This window comes from Chinchilla lanigera, unplaced genomic scaffold, assembly GCF_000276665.1.
Source record: "Chinchilla lanigera isolate Chin_1 unplaced genomic scaffold, ChiLan1.0 scaffold00026, whole genome shotgun sequence".
In the NCBI taxonomy this organism is placed as follows: Eukaryota; Metazoa; Chordata; class Mammalia; order Rodentia; family Chinchillidae; genus Chinchilla; species Chinchilla lanigera.
This window is the reverse complement of record NW_004955427.1, coordinates 21,639,120-21,656,662: the sequence shown is the minus strand read 5'-3', so window position 1 is coordinate 21,656,662 and position 17,543 is coordinate 21,639,120. Positions and strand designations below refer to the sequence as shown.

At 37.8% G+C, this 17,543-nt stretch overlaps 1 protein-coding gene across 2 annotated transcripts in view; it reads left to right on the top strand.

Annotated features, from left to right (window-relative positions):
- The window catches only part of Ccdc58 (coiled-coil domain containing 58), a 28,251-nt gene extending 10,980 nt beyond the window's left edge, over positions 1-17,271 (top strand). Inside the window, exons 2-5 of one of the 2 annotated variants that reach the window (XM_005386509.2) lie at positions 5,342-5,467; positions 8,284-8,430; positions 15,503-15,562; positions 16,976-17,271. In XM_005386509.2, the coding sequence (XP_005386566.1) occupies positions 5,342-5,467; positions 8,284-8,430; positions 15,503-15,562; positions 16,976-17,026 (384 nt within the window). In that variant the 3' untranslated portion in view covers positions 17,027-17,271. The remainder of the gene's footprint in view (positions 1-5,341; positions 5,468-8,283; positions 8,431-15,502; positions 15,563-16,975) is intronic. The other variant, XM_005386510.2, reaches the window with a different exon arrangement.
- Positions 17,272-17,543: the final 272 nt, after the last annotated feature.

The following is a 17,543-nucleotide window of genomic DNA, read 5'->3' as shown; positions in this document are numbered from 1 at the left end:
TTCCTGTATATAGTACATGAATAATATATATAAATTAATTACGCAGCTGAACAAAAGACTTTTTTTTTTTTTTTTGGTAGTACTGGGATTGACCAAGGGCCTTTGCATTGAGCTACATTCCCACCCTTTTAAAAATATTTTAATTTGAAACAAGGTCTTGCAAAGTCACTAAATTGCTCAAACAGGACTCAAGTTGCAGTCCTCCCAGAGTGCCAGGACCATAAATGTGTGCCACCACACCCATTTCTGAACAAATACTTTTTAAAACTTCTAAAAGTTGATAATCAGCTTATTAAAATTTGAATACAGTATATGTTTCTGATCATGAACTCTGAATTTTTTATGATTAACAAGGTACTCAGTTCCATGATATCATTTTCCTTGTTTACAGTAGGGATACAGAAAGTAAATAGTTTTTGAATGCAAAATGAGTTAATGAATAATACATTATTTAAAGAAGATTGCTGAGGGTTTTCATGGCCAAGGAAAATGTTTTGTTTTCATGTGGTGTGTGTGTTACTAGTGACTGAACCCAGGGCTTTCCTGCTAAGCTACATGTACAACCCTTTTTATTTTTTGTTTTGAGATCAGAGTCTTGCTAAGTCACTAAATTGCCTGGCCTAGGTTTAAATTCATAATTCACTGGCCTCAGCCTCCCAGAATGCTGGCATTACAAGGTATGGGCCATCATGCCCAAGCCAGGGAAAACTATTCAGAATGTATAATTAAACCTTAGCTTCAGAAGATCAAATCAATGTATATAGATGGAAAGGTTGTAAAAGTATTTTTTTAAAAAGAGGTGTTTTTTGTTTTTTAAAAGGCAAGTTGTAGGAAATAAAGTTGGCAAGGTAGTCCCAGTCTGTCATTTTTAAAATTTAGGGTGTGGTACTGGGGATCAAACCTGGGGCCTTGCAGTGAGCTATATATCTCCAGTCCTTTTAATTTTTTAATGACAGGGTCTCACTAAAGTTGTCCACGATGACCTCGAACTTTATTTTTCTATCTCACCTTCCTGGATTAGCTGGGATTGCAGACATGTGCTACCATATCGGTCTTTATTTTTCTTTGTACTCTGTAAGCTCTGCTGTCATTTGTTTGGAGCTTATCACTTATTGGACATAATTTATCCTCTGCTGTACACAGTGATCCCTCACCTATCACAGGAGTTACGTTCCAGAGACCCGTGTGATAGGTGAAAATCCCTGAAGTAGTGGTATTATATTTATTATTTATATATATTTTAAGGCTTTATAAACCCTTCCCATACTCTCATAAACCTTTCTCACTTTCTTATTAAGCGTTCCCACACTCTTATAAACACTTCATATGCTTTTAAACACTTTTTATACTCTTAAACCTACGTAATTTTAACAACATGTAAAATTCTATATGGGGAAAAAAAATTCTGTATGTGTACTCACCAGTGAAGTATACTACAACTTAAATGATGAAGATCATGAATTATGTAGCTGTACTGATGGCAGTGAAGGTGATGACGATGAGATGAATGTACTGCACAGCCAAGAATAGCAAGGAGAGATGCTGAACATATGGGTACAGTGCAGGAGAGCAAACAGACCAATGCTAACGTCACTGAGCTAGTTCAGCGCCCACGATACAGAACCCAGTGCTATGGTTGGTCGCCTTCCATTCCATCAGCCAATAGTGTGCCGTGTACAATCTCACATTGGCAAACTTGTGCAAGTGGTAGTGGCATTCTATATTTCCATTGTGTACAGTATGGTATTCATCCACTGATGAAATACATACTGTATTTTATTTTGAATTAATATTCTTTTAATATATTTGAATTAACATTTTTAAAATTTTTGTTTTAAATTTTTTAGGCAAAAATAATTAATTTTTTTGTTTTTTGTTTTTTTTTCTGGTACTAGAAATCGAACTCAAGACCTCGCACTTGCCAGGCAGGCGCTGTGCCCCTGAGCTAAATCCCCAGCCCCTAGGCAAAAATAATTAAAATCATGAATATTATATGAATACCTATATACTGCAAAATCCCATGATACAGCAAAAGCTCTGCGATACAGAATTAGATACATTTTTTTAAAAAGCCGGTGATACTGTGAAGCCGCAATAAGTGAACTACAATATAGTGAGGGACAACTGTAAAACGTAGTACTGCTTAAGATGATGGTAGCTCAGTGAATATGTTAAGATTATTATCCCCTAAGAATACCAGTTAATAGGGAATACTGTGCTGTTGACAAAAAGAGAGATACAGGAAGAAGAAGCAAAGTAATGAACTTGATGTTAGACCTTTCATTTGCTTGTGTTTTATTAATCTGAATTATGGACCTTCTACAAGCTGTTTTGTTTCTAGAACTGAGATCTCAAAAAACGATTAAATTTACTAATTAATGATTAATGGAATGGTAGGAACAGAATTTAGACTTAGATTAAATTAAGGAACTGGTTATTATAATTGGAAACACTCTTTGTGGTACCTTCACAGGATAGAATATTTATGCAGCTGTTAAAAATGTCTTTAAGGGGGCTGAGTTCAATAGTAGAGCACTTACCTAGCATTTGCGAATCTCTCGGTTTGATTGCTAAGTCTACAAAAACATATTTTCAGAGCTGGCCAGCTTGCTTGCTTTCCTTCCCTTTCTCTCCTTCCCTCTCTTTCCCTCCCTCCCTCCCCCCGCTCTCATAGTTTTGAGAGGGGGGTCTGTTTGTTTAGTTCAGGGTGTCCTTGAATTTGTAGTGATCCTCCAGCCTCAGCTGAGTGCTGGGATTAATAGGAGTGAGCTCTCAAGCACAGCTGTTTCAAAGGTATTTTTAATAACAGGACAAAATATCCATGGTATAATGTCATAAAGTAAATCTTGTAGCAAAAAGACTAAACAGACCTGTTAAAATATTGATAATAGTTAACTTGGGATATTTTTAAATTTTAAATTTTTGTTAATATAATTTATAGTATATAATGATCGCATTCATTGTGGGGAGTTGGTACGTGTAACTCTTAACTTTGTTCTCCCACTTCCCTTCCCCTATGTCTTGGTCCCCTTTTCCTTAGCAAAAGATCTAGCTCCGTGTTTCCTACTATTTATCTTTTATTTTGTTCTTTAAATTATTTGTACTCTGGGTTTCTTGCGTAAGAGAAACCATGCAGTATTTAAGCTTGTGTGTCTCATTTATTTCACTTAACATTATTGTCTCAAGGTGATTTTTTATTTTCAAGTTTCTTTAATTTTCTAAAATAAAGGTAATACTTTAATCATAACATAAGTTTTAACAAATGGATGAGGAAAGAAGTAAAGTTGTTCTCAATCATGAATTTAAGTTGGACAAAGTAAAGAAATAGGATGGTGTTACAAGTTGTGTGTGGATGTCCCTCCCAAAGCCTCATGCAGTCATGGGCTTCTAGAGTTGATAATTGATTCACGGTCCAATGCTGGGATTATGGGTGTGAGTGCTATACCCGCCCTGGAGCAGGTAGCTTGCATACAATATAAAGAAGGGAAAGAGGCTTGCTCTTTCCCCACTGTTCCTCCCTTTCTGCTCTTGTTGCTTTTGCTGTTTTCCACTGCCATGAACTTTTGCTCTCTGCCATGTGCCACTCTGCCTTAGAGCCAGCTGAGTAGGGACTGAAACCTCCACAAACTGTGAGCTAAATAAACTTTTCCTTCCTTAATTTTGGGTGTCAGGTATTTTGTCTCAGCAATGAGAGAAAAGTAACCAAGACAGATGGCATGTTGGAGTTAGTGAAGTGAAGGTTTTTTTGTTGTTGTTTGCTTGTTTTTTGTTTGATTTTTGAGCCGGACTCTATGCAGTCCAGGCTGTCCTTGAAGTGACAGCAATCCTCTTGCTGCAGGCTCCTGAATGGTGGGATTATAGGTCTGTACCACCACCCGCAGCCAAGCAAAGTTTTTGGGGTTTTTGAAACAAAAGTTTTGCTATTCAGTTCAGGATGGCTTGAACTCACTTTATAACCCACACTGGCCTCAAATTTGCAGATATCCTCCTGCTTTAGCCTCCCAAGTGCTGGGCTTACAGGCAGGTGCTACCATGCCTAGCCCCAAGCAGAGTTTTAACAATATTAATACTGAATGTTAAGCTGGTTGTTTTCAACAATAATTATATTCCTGTTGTATAATTCTGTTTTCTTGGTGGGTTTTTAGTAATCATGGTTTTGGGAATTTTGTTGTATTTCATCTTTTACTTTTTGTAAAGCCTAAACAATTTAAAAAGAGAAGAATATACTGCTAGGAACTTGTCCAAGAATTTATGTAAACTGCAGAAGAATGTAGCTGATGCTCCCCGCTTTTGTAGCATAAACAAGTGCCCTTGCCACAGAAGTGATGGGCGAAGAGACTACACAGCAATCTTGAAGTTCCCTGCTCTTGTGGTATTATTATTCTGTTGGTTGGTTTTCTTGAGTTGGAGGCCTTTTTTTTTTTTTTCTGTTGGTTGGTTTTCTTGAGTTGGAGGCCTTTTTTTTTTTAATGTAGTTGGTAACGGGGATTGAAGCCACAGTCTTCACAATGAGCTACATTCTCACTTCTCCACTTTTTAAATTATAATTTTGAGACAGGACTTTGTTAAATTGCCCAGGCTGACCTCTAATTTATGATCTTCCTGCTTCAGCCTCCTGAGAAGTTGGGATTATAGGTGTGAGCTTTTGGGCCTGAGCGTGGGAAATGTCAATTGGGGTTACTTAAGAAAAGGTAGAATCAATTCTTACTTGTTCCATTAATAAGAAAACCAATAATCTTATTTCTTTAACGGCGTGTTTCATATTACTTGTATCACAAAAATAATATACAATCATAGTAAAAAGAAAACCTGAAAGTCTAAAGTATAGTTTAATTTCAGTATGTTAATGACTACTGATGGTTTCTCATATATTTTTCTGGAAATGTTCTGTCTAGCACCATGATTTACAATTAGAGGTATAGAAGGCATGGTGCTCGAGTTCAGGAGAACCCTTTTTTGACTGTGTACTAGAGTTGGAGAGACAGGTGCTGTTTGCTAAGCACCATGCCAACAAATAGAAACGAGTAAAATAGTCATAACCCTTAAGATGATCAGAGCTGAGCCAAGGAGACAGACTCACTATTAGAAGTATATAACCTGCCTCTCATCCTTGTAATAAATTGGTACCAGGAATTGAGCTCAGGACCTTGTGGTTGCCGGGCAGCAGCACTATGCCACTGAGCTGGATCCCCAGCCAGACTGCGCTGTATTTTGCGTCATTTTCCCACTCCTAAATTAAAGGGTTGTAAAACATGGAAGTGTTTATTTTTTGCTTAAATACTTAATTTCTATCACTTAACTTTCCATTCAGGTTATATTCTTTTATTTTAAATATATATAGGAATTACTCAAGGTGATGAGGACAATTGATGACAGAATAATACATGAGTTAAACACTACGGTTCCAACAGCTTCCTTTGCAGGGAAAATTGATGCCAGCCAAACCTGTAAACAACTTTATGAGTCTGTAAGTGTATATCTTTTGAGTCTCTCCTTTGTGCTTCATTGTGTCTTTCTTTGCAGGCAAAACAAGAAATCCATTCACATATGTCTAAACTGTGAAAAATGAATGACAGTTTCCTGTTTCCTTACCCACATCTGAGGTTATATAAAACTTTTGATCTGGTTTCTACAAACTAAATAGATATGTGATCTTTTGTGTAAATCTGTGAAGAAATGGTTCTAAAGCATTGAAGCATTTTTTGGCCACTTTACTTGCAGCCTTTAACTTAAAGAAATGAGAGGGAGAGCAGAACAGTAAACAGTAGTAAGAGCAAGGATGTTCACGATTCAATCTTAAGAAGCCAGACAGTTGATGTAAGGAAGGGTTAATGCCCTGCATTCCTTCATCTCTTCTTTTTTTCCTTCACTCATCACGAAGAGGAATAGAAGTGTGCGACAGGTGGGGGAGAAGGAAAGCCACAGAGAAATTGTCATTTCCTGAGGCTTTGGTTTCTCAAATACATACCTTCTCATTGCCTCCTTTACTTGTCTTTTTAATGTTCAAAAGCAGAAGGAAATAATGATTCCTATGTTTTTCATAGTTTGCTCACTTACACCCTTTCGATGAGTTGAAAGCTAAAGTTTAAATGACACTCAGTATTTTGAGCTCTACCATCACAAGATTACTGTTTGGATTCATAGTTGTATTAATAAAAATATGTGAAATCTAAATTACATTTCTCAAATATGAAAAAAATAGTTTTAGCAATTTTTTATATGAATTAAATTTAGAGCATCAACTGCTGCTTTTTTGTTTTGCTTTTATATTAAAGCATAATGTTGGGCCGGGGATATAGCTCAGTGGCACAAGTGCTTTCCTGGCAAGTGCAAGGTCCTGAGTTTGATTCCCGGTACCAAAAAAAAAAAAAGCATATTGTTTTCTTGAGTGATCAAATGAGTCTTGTGGTTTTAGTTCCTTTCGAGGTATGGACCTTTCTGAGTAGAATGCAGTAATCAGGAGGAGAGGACCTAGTTCTAATGTACTGTGAAGGTGTTTGACAGTGGGTATTTCTGATTAAAGAACTAGAAATTTATGGTCACGTAATACCCTCTTTTACTGCACTACCAGTGTACTCTTTATACTATAATTAATTTGCAGTCTTCCTATTAACCTACGGGTATAATATCATGATTAACAACATGGATTCGGATCTAGAGTAAATCTCACTTATTTCCTAGCTGGGCGGCCTTGAATATATTATATAACCTTACTTTGCCTCAGTTTCCATATTGTGTACCTACCACTACCTACCTACCTTGCGTTTAGTAGTATCTACTTCTTAGGGTTGTTAGAGAATTAAGTTAACTAATATGTATAAAGTGCTAACTTTTTAACATATCAGGATTTGTACTCTTTTACATAGCAGCATTTGCTGCTGCCATTTTAAGTAGGTTTGAGTTCCTTAAGTATTGTCTCAGTTGAGAAGCCTTTACTGTTTAGTACTTTATTCCTTAAGTATTGTCTCAAGTTGTTTTTTGTTTTGTTTTGTTTTTTTTTTTTTTGTTTTTCTCCGGTACCAGGAACTGAACTCACGACCTTGCGCTTGCCAGGCAGGCGCTTTGCCACTGAGCTAAATCCCCAGCCCCTCAAGTTGTTTAGTAGTCCACCTGAGTTACGTTAGTTCCTGACCCAGCTTCCTTCTTTAGGTAATGAACATATTTCCATTCTTCAGAGAGATCTAAAGTTACTCTGAATGATGAGTTTGAGAAATTTCAAATCTCAAAGGAATACTCATAGTAAAAGTAAAATTGTTTTAATGAGATCCTCTTTATTAGAACATGTACCCTTCAACCTTAGCATTACATTCTTTATTCTAAAGATAAACATAAAAATCATTACTGACAGTAAAGTCTATGAACTTGAAATAGTGCTTTTCAAATGCAAATGCTTAGTGTCATCAAAATTTGGCTGTGCTTGTAGAAGGGTGTGTAAAACACAACCATTGTACCTTGCGAATCAAGCTGTAAATAAATGAGAACTGACATTTTTGTTGGACTTGTCACACTGAGAGGGAGGGTGTTACAGAGCTATTCCCTCAGAATCCTTACTTTCAGCCAACACACAATTGGTGCCACCACTAATCTGTGCTTTGTATGTAAGTTGCTGTTATCAACAGCTACACTTTCCAATCTTAAAAAGGGCTCTGTCTTACATAGGCAAATAAACCATTTTTTGTTTTACCTCATTATAACTAAGACCTTCTTTACATCACTTAGTTTATAATATCTTCCCCTTTTTGACCATATGAGACCAAAAAAAAAATACGAAGGGCCCCCCCCAAAAAAAATGGAGGGCCAAAAAGTAGCAGTAAGTGGCCCAGAGGGTAGATGTAGGGTGGACAAATTGAGGGCAGTGGGGAGTGACAAGGACAGAGGGGAGGAGGCTGAAATGAAGAGCCCAGCAGGGCACTGCAGGAAAGAGGAGCAGGAAGTACTGGGTCATAATGAGGAACAGAGCTCAGGCCTCATACCTCCCCCTCCGAGGTGCTGCTTTCAGTCTATTTCTAGGAATTTTTTTCTTTTTTCTTTTTTTGATTTTTTTTTTTTTCCAGTACTGGGAATCGAACTCATGACCTTGCGCTTGCCAGGCAGGCGCTGTGCCGCTGAGCTAAATCCACAGCCCCTGGAATTTTTTTCTGATTCAACACAATCTTCCATAAATTATATTTTAAAAAATTGTTTAGAAGTATTAAATTTCTAAAGTCTCAAGGATTTTTCTTAAGAATGAAATGTGATAAATTGATGTGATTTTCCCCTCCTTTCATTCCTTTGTTCTTTCAGTTGATGGCAGCTCATGCCAGTAGGGACAGAGTCATAAAAAACTGTATAGCCCAGACCTCAGCAGTAGTACAAAACCTACGAGAAGAGAGAGAAAAGAATTTGGATGATTTAACGTTATTAAAGCAACTTAGAAAAGAGCAGACCAAGGTAAGTCGAACAGAATTTACATTTCTCAGGCAAAGGTTTTTAAACATAGCCTTCAAAAGAGTCTTTTTTTAGTCCAGCATGGTGGTACATGCCTGAAATCCCAGCTAAGAGGCTGAGGCAGGAAGATCACAAGTTCAGGGACAGCCTGGATAATTTACCAAGCCCTTGTGTCAAAATTTTAATAAAGGGCTAGGATGTAGCTCAGTGGTAGAATACTTGCCTAGTATGTGTATGGTCCTGGGTTTAGATCCCAGTACTGTGAAAATAAGTAAAAAAATAAATAAAAGGTAGTTTTAATACGTATAATTTAGAGTAAGGTATGGTCATTAATTACTTAAAAAAAAAATGACCAGGATATTAATGCTTCAGTTTTAGTAAGCTTTATTTTTATTACATTTAGATGTTAGTTGGTAAATTAATGGCATTTTTATGAACAGATGTATTATAGCAGCTTTAAGCAAAATAGGCATGTAATCATATTTTATTTCCATTCATTTATTTGTTCCCTACTGTTAAAGGATCAATACAAACCACTACCATATCAGAAACTTTGAGAAAATCACATCTGTATTTTTTGAGACTTAACTTGAGAAGAAACTTTCTTTTCCTTCCTTCTCTTCTTACTGGAGTGTGAACCCAGCGTCTTGCGTATGCTAAGTGCTCTACCACTGAACTCCATTTCCAGATCTTTTTTTTTTTTTTATATAAATTGGTGTACATTTGCAGTGCATAGTTAAGGATTGTTGAATGGAGGTAGCGTTTACCACCTCCCCCGCCGCCCCAATGCTAGGGTTCAACCCAGACCCTTTGCTTTTTTGAGAGTAGGTCTCACTATGTAGTTCAGGCTGTCCTCAAACTCACAGCAATCTCCTATCTTGGCCTTCTGAGTCCTGGGATTACAGGTATATACCACCAGACCCAGCAGATAAAGCATATTTTGACCATATGAGTACACAAAAAAAATCTTCATCATTTTAACCATTAGGGAAATGCAAATTGAGATTCAATCTTACCCCAGTCAGTAAGGCGCTATTATCAAGTACACAAAAAACAACAAATGCTGACATGTACCTGAGGGAAAAGGAGCCCTTCTGCACTGTTGGAAGTGTTGTGAACTAGTATAGCTACTACAGAACTCAGCGTAGACTCCTCAAAAAACTAAAATTTATGTTGGGACACACTTTTGTTAAATTGCGCAAGCTGGCCTAGAACTTGGGATCCATCTACCTCTACCTCCACCTCCTAAGTAGCTGGGATTATAGGCATGTGCTGCCGTGCCCTCCTGAAATATTTCTTAATGTGGTTATATATTGAAAATTGTTATCTCTGATGTCATCCTGTAGAAATCTGCTGAAATATAATACAGATTATTTAGTTTTAGGATAGTACCCTCTTTAGCCATAGAAATACAGTACTATTTAGCTGGGTTTGGTGGTGCATGCCTGTGATCCCAGCACTCAAGAGGCTTGTTGAGAGGCAGGAGGATTGTTGGGAGTTCGAGGCCAGCCTAGGCTACAAAGTGAGCCCAAGGCCAGCCTGAACTGTGTAGTGAGACCCTGTCTCAAAAAAGACCAAAAAAAGAAAAGAAATACAGTACTGTTTAAATGTAGTTAGATATATTAGTACCATATTATGCATAATTTACTTCCTCACTGTGTAGAGGTAGTTACAGATCTTTGACTCTTTTGTTTTGGTACCAAGAATCAAACTCATGACCTCATGCTTGCCAGACAGGTGCTGCACCAGGCAGCTAAATCCCTGGCTCTTTGACTGTTTTTAAGCTACCTTTTTTCTACTTTATTCAGCATCCCTGTAGTGTTTTCATTTTTAAGAAAATAACTAGCACTTACCCAGACATATGTAAGAAAAAGTCTTATTTTCTCAAGTTACCCATAAATGCAGATATAGTGTAAACTCAAAATACAGTTAATCCAGAAGTGTTTCTTTATAGCCCTTTGTATGTGACATGTTAATAAAACAGTTGCGATAGATAGAAGTCACCAGGACCCCACCCACTAGCCACCAGGAATATCAAAACAGATACTCAAGTTCCTTATATAGAATCGCACAGTTTTGCATGTCCTCCTTTATACCGTAACTCACCTATAGATTGCTTATAATATTTAATATAATGTAAATGCCATTAAAGTCATTATTATACTGTGTTATTAAGGAAATAATAAGAATAAAGTCTATATACTTTCAGTACAGTTTTTTTTCCCAAAATATTTTTAATCTCCAATTGTTTGAGTCCATGGATATAGAACCTACAGACACAGAGGCCAGCTGTATTTTACTGTATGAAATGCATTGCTATTTTTTTTTGAGGGGATTCTGAGATAAAATTTTTTGTGTTGTGTAATTTCAGACTTGCAGAAAACTTGTAAGAACAGTGCAAGGAACTCCCGTGTACCTACCCTTTACCTGTATTCCCTTATTGCTTACATTTTGTCCTGCCTGCGTTACAGTTCATTCACTTCACCTTCCCTACTTCCCTCCATCTTTCCCTGCTGTCTTTCCTTCCCACTCTGTACACACTCAAACACACACACATAAACGTATTCTTTTCCTGAACAATTTTGAGAGCATGCTGAACATATTGTGCCCCTTTACCCTTAAATATATTTGTTATTTCCTAAGAACAGGGACTTTTTCTTACGTGGCCACTGACCAGTTATGAAAAATTTTGTCTGTGTTTGAAGATGGCACAGCACAGTGGGAGACTTACGGATCCTTATGTGTCAGATGACAACATCCAGTGTGGAATGGAAGCACACTTTTCATACCGAGCAATTGTGCAGTTTGCTCTTTATTTCGAGAAGGCCTGTTCCTGTGCCTGCCCACAGACTTGCTTTCTCAGTCGTCCCACCAGTTCCGTGTGTCTCCCTACACACAAGCTTCAGCCACTGTCTTTGCTGTTCTGTATTCATGACTGTTGCTTCAGGCCTGTATTCCGTACTTACCCACTCATCAGACAGTGGCAGGTTCCTCAGATGGTGAACGTAAACTATCATTTTCATGTTGCCCTAACCTCAGTGTGCATGAAGGCCTACGTATTACTTATGTAAAACCGGTCAAAGTCTAGGTAACTGAGTTTTCTGTTTCTTGGAGGTGTTAAGGAAGGAAACTGCAGGGTCATGCTGTTAAATCAGAAACTAAAAAATCGATATTTACAAATTAAGTCAGAGTAGCATGACTCTTGTTAGTAGAGAGCAAAGTTCAAAATCTGAACCACTGAGTGTGTAGGAGTGTATGGGAGCGTCCCACAGTTTGCTCAGCCCTGGGATCTGCCCCTTTGCTTTTAAGGCCCTGAAAGAATCAGCAGGGTAAGCCTGCAAGGAGGGGTTCTGAAAGCAATCAGTGAGTCATTGTGAGGTTTGCTCTCTAGCCTGATAATGCGTAGGACTGGAGGGCAACCATAAGTTGTGCAGAAGTAGATCATAAATAAGGAAACATGGGGAGTTTTTCCAAGTTTGCTATGAAGATAATAGGATCAGAAGGAAGGCTCTTAGAGATGTTCCATCTCTGTATCTTCATTTTCTCCCCGAAGAAAGGGAGTGCGGCATTGGTACAGTGGGGAGCATAGCTGCCTTCCTAAAGAAGCTGAGACTCAGAGACACAACTGACATCCCAGAGTCACGGACTTGTAACTGATAGAGCTGGGACTTTAACCCATGTCTTCCAGCTCTGAGTTCCGTCAGTTTCTTCACATGAAATTGTGACTAATAGTCAAATTCTGATAACTTTAGTGAATTTATTTTATTTTTATTCAGAGATGTCAGCCTAAAAAGGTCCTATTCTCTTCCTGAATCCTTAGCTCAGAAAAACCATCTTCCCTGCTGGAACTCATCTGCTGTTACCTGTCAATGGCAGGATACCTACTTAGTACCCAGAGCCTCAAAAACAACTATCTCAGATGTGACAGTTTGTTGGTGGCACTGACTCAGTCTTATTATTAAATTAGCTGCAATGTATGCAGTGTTCTAAATAGAAAAATGAGTTGTAAAACTCAAAGGAAATAAACCCCATCTACTTTGGTGGCTTTATTATCCCTAAATTGATTGCTCTGAAACTTCAGATTTCAGCCTATAAAAGGGGGTAGATATAACCTTCATTTTCATTTTAGTGAACACTGAATTATATATGTAAGAATGAACATATTGGCTGGTACAAAGAAATTCCTTTTCTTTTTTTGAGTCCAAAGGACTCTGTGTTTGTTGCATTAGTTCTCTTTATCACATCACCAGCTGTCTTACTTTTCTTGTTGCTGAGACAAAATACTGACACCCAAAGTTAAAGGAGGAAAAGTTTATTTGGCTCACAGTTTATAGAGCTTCCAGTGCATAGTCAGCTGGCTCCAAGGCAGGGTGGCACATGGGAGAGGACCAACAGTTCATGGTGGACAGAAGGCAGTGAAGTATCAAAGAAACAACAGCCGGCCTGTCCCTTTTATCCCTTCCAGGCTACCCACACTTTGGGTGGTGTGTACCAGACACAGGGTGGGCCTTCCCATTATCCACACCCAGAACTGTGCCAAACCAATCAGTGGACTGGTTTAGTAACCACATACCCTTAATCCCAGCATCACACTCTGGATCCAAACACCTCTGAAAAAGCCCCACTTATGACTGCATAATGCTTTTGGAAGGGACATCTAAATACAAGCCATATCACCAACCAATGGATTCTGTCTTCTCTTTAGTCACTACTTAAGAGACAGGAGGGCAGAAGACTTACTCACTTTTGTGTCAGTGCTTTCTCTTTTTGAACAGTTCTACTGGTTTAACGATTTTCTTATATATTGCAAAAATATCTTTTCTTGTAATATGTAAATGCTACTTCGTAATCTTCCCTCTAGAGTTATACAGTCTAAGTCCTTTGGAGTTATACAGTCTAAGCCCTTTCCTACCCAAAATCCCTTTAAGTACTTGAGAGCAGTTAGGAAGACTGTCTTAGTGGTGTTTTATCACAGTGTGTTCTTCCACTGAAGTTCTTTTCATTCCCTTTCTGAAATTATATCTTTGGCAGTCAGTGCAAGCTTTGACAGAGCAGTCAAACAGAAACTGTAATGATTCTAAGCCTGTATGGTTTTTTAACATCTGAAAGTGAGGTTGTTTAGGGGATTCTTCAGGCTTGTTCCTAGGATATAGCACAGGACCAGTCAGAACAGTCCTTCTCTTCCCTATGTACTGTTTTAACACTAGTTCAGAATCCAGGAAAGAACTTTACAAGAGCCCAGGTTCTCCATTCTTCTTAGTGTTGCATGCAGATTTCTCAAGCCTTATGCCCAAGCTGTGTTCCTAATTGGACTGTGTCACTGGCTTGTGTATCAGACTCATGGTTGCTAACTTTGGTATCATCTTCCTGAATGTGGCCTGAGTTCTTGATTTTGGCCTAGGGAAATCATCCTGGTTTTAGACTCTTGGGAGTCTCAACCTGTAACTCATGCTTTTTTCTTCCTAATTTTCCTGAATATTTCAAAGCCTCTTCAGGATCTAGCTAGCTTCTTTCTTTTCAAGTCCCTCTCATATGTGACTAGGAATATTATGGGTCTTGCTGTCAAGGTCTGCAATGAATTGACAGCTTTTTTGGGTGGCAGTTAGGAAAGTTAGACTTAGCATTTTAGTCTTGGACCTCTGGCTGTGTGGTCCGAGTGTGGGGAAATTGTGCCTTTCTGGATCACTTAGGACTTAGGTATCCCCTTTCATCTTTCTTTATTTGCCTTCCAGATTCTTTTTTCTTAAAATTCTGTGTCCAAGTCAGCTTGCCACCTCTTGTCATTTTTTATTCCTCTGTGCCATCTTTGTAAATCTGTAGTTATTTAATCCATTTGTAGAACTAGAATTGTTGAGTTGAGAAACATTAGGATGTACGTTTCTTTTTTTGGGGAGGGGGTACCAGGAATCAAACTCAGCACCTCACACTTGTCAGGCAGACACTGTGCTGCTGAGCTACATCCCCTGCCCAGGATGTACACTATTGATAAATCTAAGTAGTTCTCCACAGAAACTACAGCAATTCACACCTGCCTGGCAAGCTCAGGGTCCTGAGTTCAATTCCCAGTACCTTCCCAGAAAGTACAACAATTCATATTCCTGCGAAACATGTAAAGCCAGGAATGGCATATGCCTGTAATCCCAGCATTCTGGGAGACTGAGGCAGGAGGGTTCAAAGTGCAAGGGCAACTGAGCATGAAACACCCTGTCAGAATTTTAAAAGGACTGAGAGTGTGGTATGAAGACTTTGGGTTCAATCCCCAGTACCATAATCAGTCAATCAGTCAATAGTATGAGTGTCTTTTCTACCCACTCACTGTTACTAGGTTTTATCAGACATTTTTTGTGTTTTTCCTCATTTCATCATACTATGATTTCATTACCCCCACCCTTTCTTCCTCTCTCCCCTCAATTGTTCCTTCTGACAGGATCTCACTAAATTGTCCAGACTGGGCCCAGCCTCCCACAGTGCAGGGATTATAGGCATGCTGTGCCACTACACCCAATTTGTATTTCTTTATACTTGAATGAGAATGGATTAAAAAAAAAAAAGTGTGATGACATAAACCTGTTATCACAGGTTCAGGTTGGAGCCTAGTCTGGGTCAATTTAACAAGACCCTGTCTCAAAATAAAAAAAGGATTGGGACTATAGCTCAGTGCAAAGGCCCTGGGTTCAGTTTTCAGTACCAGCAGGCACATGCATGCACGCACATGTTTAAGGCTGGAGATATAGCTCAGTGGTTAGCAGATGAAAGGCCCTGAGTTCCATCCCATCCACTGTAAGAATGAATGTTTGTTGGCCATTTATGTTTCTCTGAACTGCTTTGGACACTGGGATTTTTTTTTAAAAAAGAACTTTCAAGGTGATTATGATCCAGAAAGTTTGAGAACCATCATTGTATAAGATTTAACATTTGATTAGATCTGGAGAGAGGGATAGTGTCAAAGAAGTCCACAAGTCTGCAGTGTTAATAGTCAAAGATCCAAGAATAGCAGCTGGTTTTGCTGGGAAAACATAATAGTGTTCTGTTTTAGCTCTTTACGTTTCATGACTGATTTTTGCCTTTCTTGCAGTTGAAATGGATGCAGTCAGAACTGAATGTTGAGGAAGTGGTAAATGACAGGAGCTGGAAGGTAAGAGAGAGGGCATAAAGAGTACAGGGAGGCGGAAGTCACGTCAAGCACACTGGTTTTCTTTTAACTGAGATACACATGCCCAAAAGGGTATAACATGTCGAGTTTAAAGAATATTAGTAAAAGAACCATTTATGTATCTCCTTAAGAACTTGCATAATACCAGTTAGTACTTTAGAAGCTCCCTTGTGTAGACTTTTCTAATGTGACAGCCAGCAGCCCCCAACTAGAGTAATTTTTTGAATTTTAGAAATGATTTATTTCTTAACATCAGTGGAGTAGGGGATACATTCTTGCAAATTCTTTTAGATTTTTTGAAAAAATTTTAGACACATGGTTTAAATTTTTTTCTTAAAAAGATTCTAAATATTAAAAGATATATACAATAAAAATTGTGCCTCTCACCCCTCCCCCTTAACCATCTCCTTCCCTCTGCAAGTGCAGTATATTTTTTCATATATTTGCACCTTTTATAATGTTATGGATGTGTATATCCCCCCTGCATTATAAAAACAGAAGTGTATTGTCCATATTTTGTTTTTTGCCCTTAATGTGGCTTGGAAATCCTTTCATATCAGAATATAAAGCTTCCTTACTCTTACTTTGTAAGCACTTTATTTCACTAACTAAACTAAAATATAAATATGTATATATGTATGTACTGTATGTATTTGCAGAATTGGGAATGGAACCCAGGGGTACTCTGCCACTGAGCTACCTTCCTGCTCTTTTTAAGACAGGATCTAAGTTGTGTGGGTGGCCTTGAACTTGTGATCTGCCTGCCTCAGCCTTCCAAGTAACTAGGATTACAGACATGTATGAATGCACCAGTCTGTACTGCAATTTCTACTTAATACACACCTATATTAACAAGTATTTAGTCATAGAACATGCTTTTACCAGTTATAATATGCTGTTTGTTCTGACTTTCAGGAAGCAAGGTAAACAGAAAAAAAATACATAAAATCATACAATTTAGCAAAAGACTGGGTTAGCCGGCAAGTATACGTACTTATGAGAAGGATTTGGTACACATTTAGAAATGTACAAATATCTTAGCCAAATCTACTTTTAAAAAAGAGAAAAGCTTTGTCTTAAAACTTAAGTTCAAAATATGTCTAGAACATGGAACTGAAATACTTGTTAATTTCTCTTACTGGCTCTTGATGGTTTTTCTTGCATAATGTAAATCTTACAAAAATATTAAAATTGTCTTGTCACTAGGGATCCAGGCCTTTTGTACAGTTAGCATCTAGTAAGTCAGTTTGACCTGGTGAGAAAACAACTGTTTCTTAAATCTGTTGACCCAGAACAAAAATGATAAAACCTTCCTAATATATCAAAGTGAATTTAGATTCAGGCCTCATCTGTGCAGGATAACTCAGTGCTTTTATTTCTGTTTAAACATCTTAGGTGTTTAATGAACGCTGCCGAATTCACTTCAGGCCTCCAAAGACTGAATAAAAAGAGATACTGTTTTAAAGGACCGGGTCATCTCACCAAGGCTAGGCATGACAGACATCAACAGGATGGGCTTCCCCAGGATGATATCTGAGCCAACAGTCCAAGACCTTGTGTTGATCTCAGCCCCACTTAGCAGGACCTCATGTCTAAGTAATTCTGATAATTATGAAATAATCAAACTGCTATTTTATACTGATTCTGTAAAAAACATTTTATAACTATTAAAGTAATTTTCTGACTCAGTGTACATTTTTATTTGATGGTTGTCCAAATTGATACCATAACTTCAAATAAGATAATTTGCACATAATTTTACTGTCTGATTGTATTTATTATTTTCTTGATTTTTACAAATTTACTGGCATGGATATGGACCTTTTTGGTCACAGATGAATTCATCATATTTATCATTGTGGGTTTATTATGAAAAGGCAGTACTATAAGGTGTGCACTCTTTGGACCTTAATTGTTTTCTTAATCATATTTTATTGTTACATTTTAGATACACATAATGATC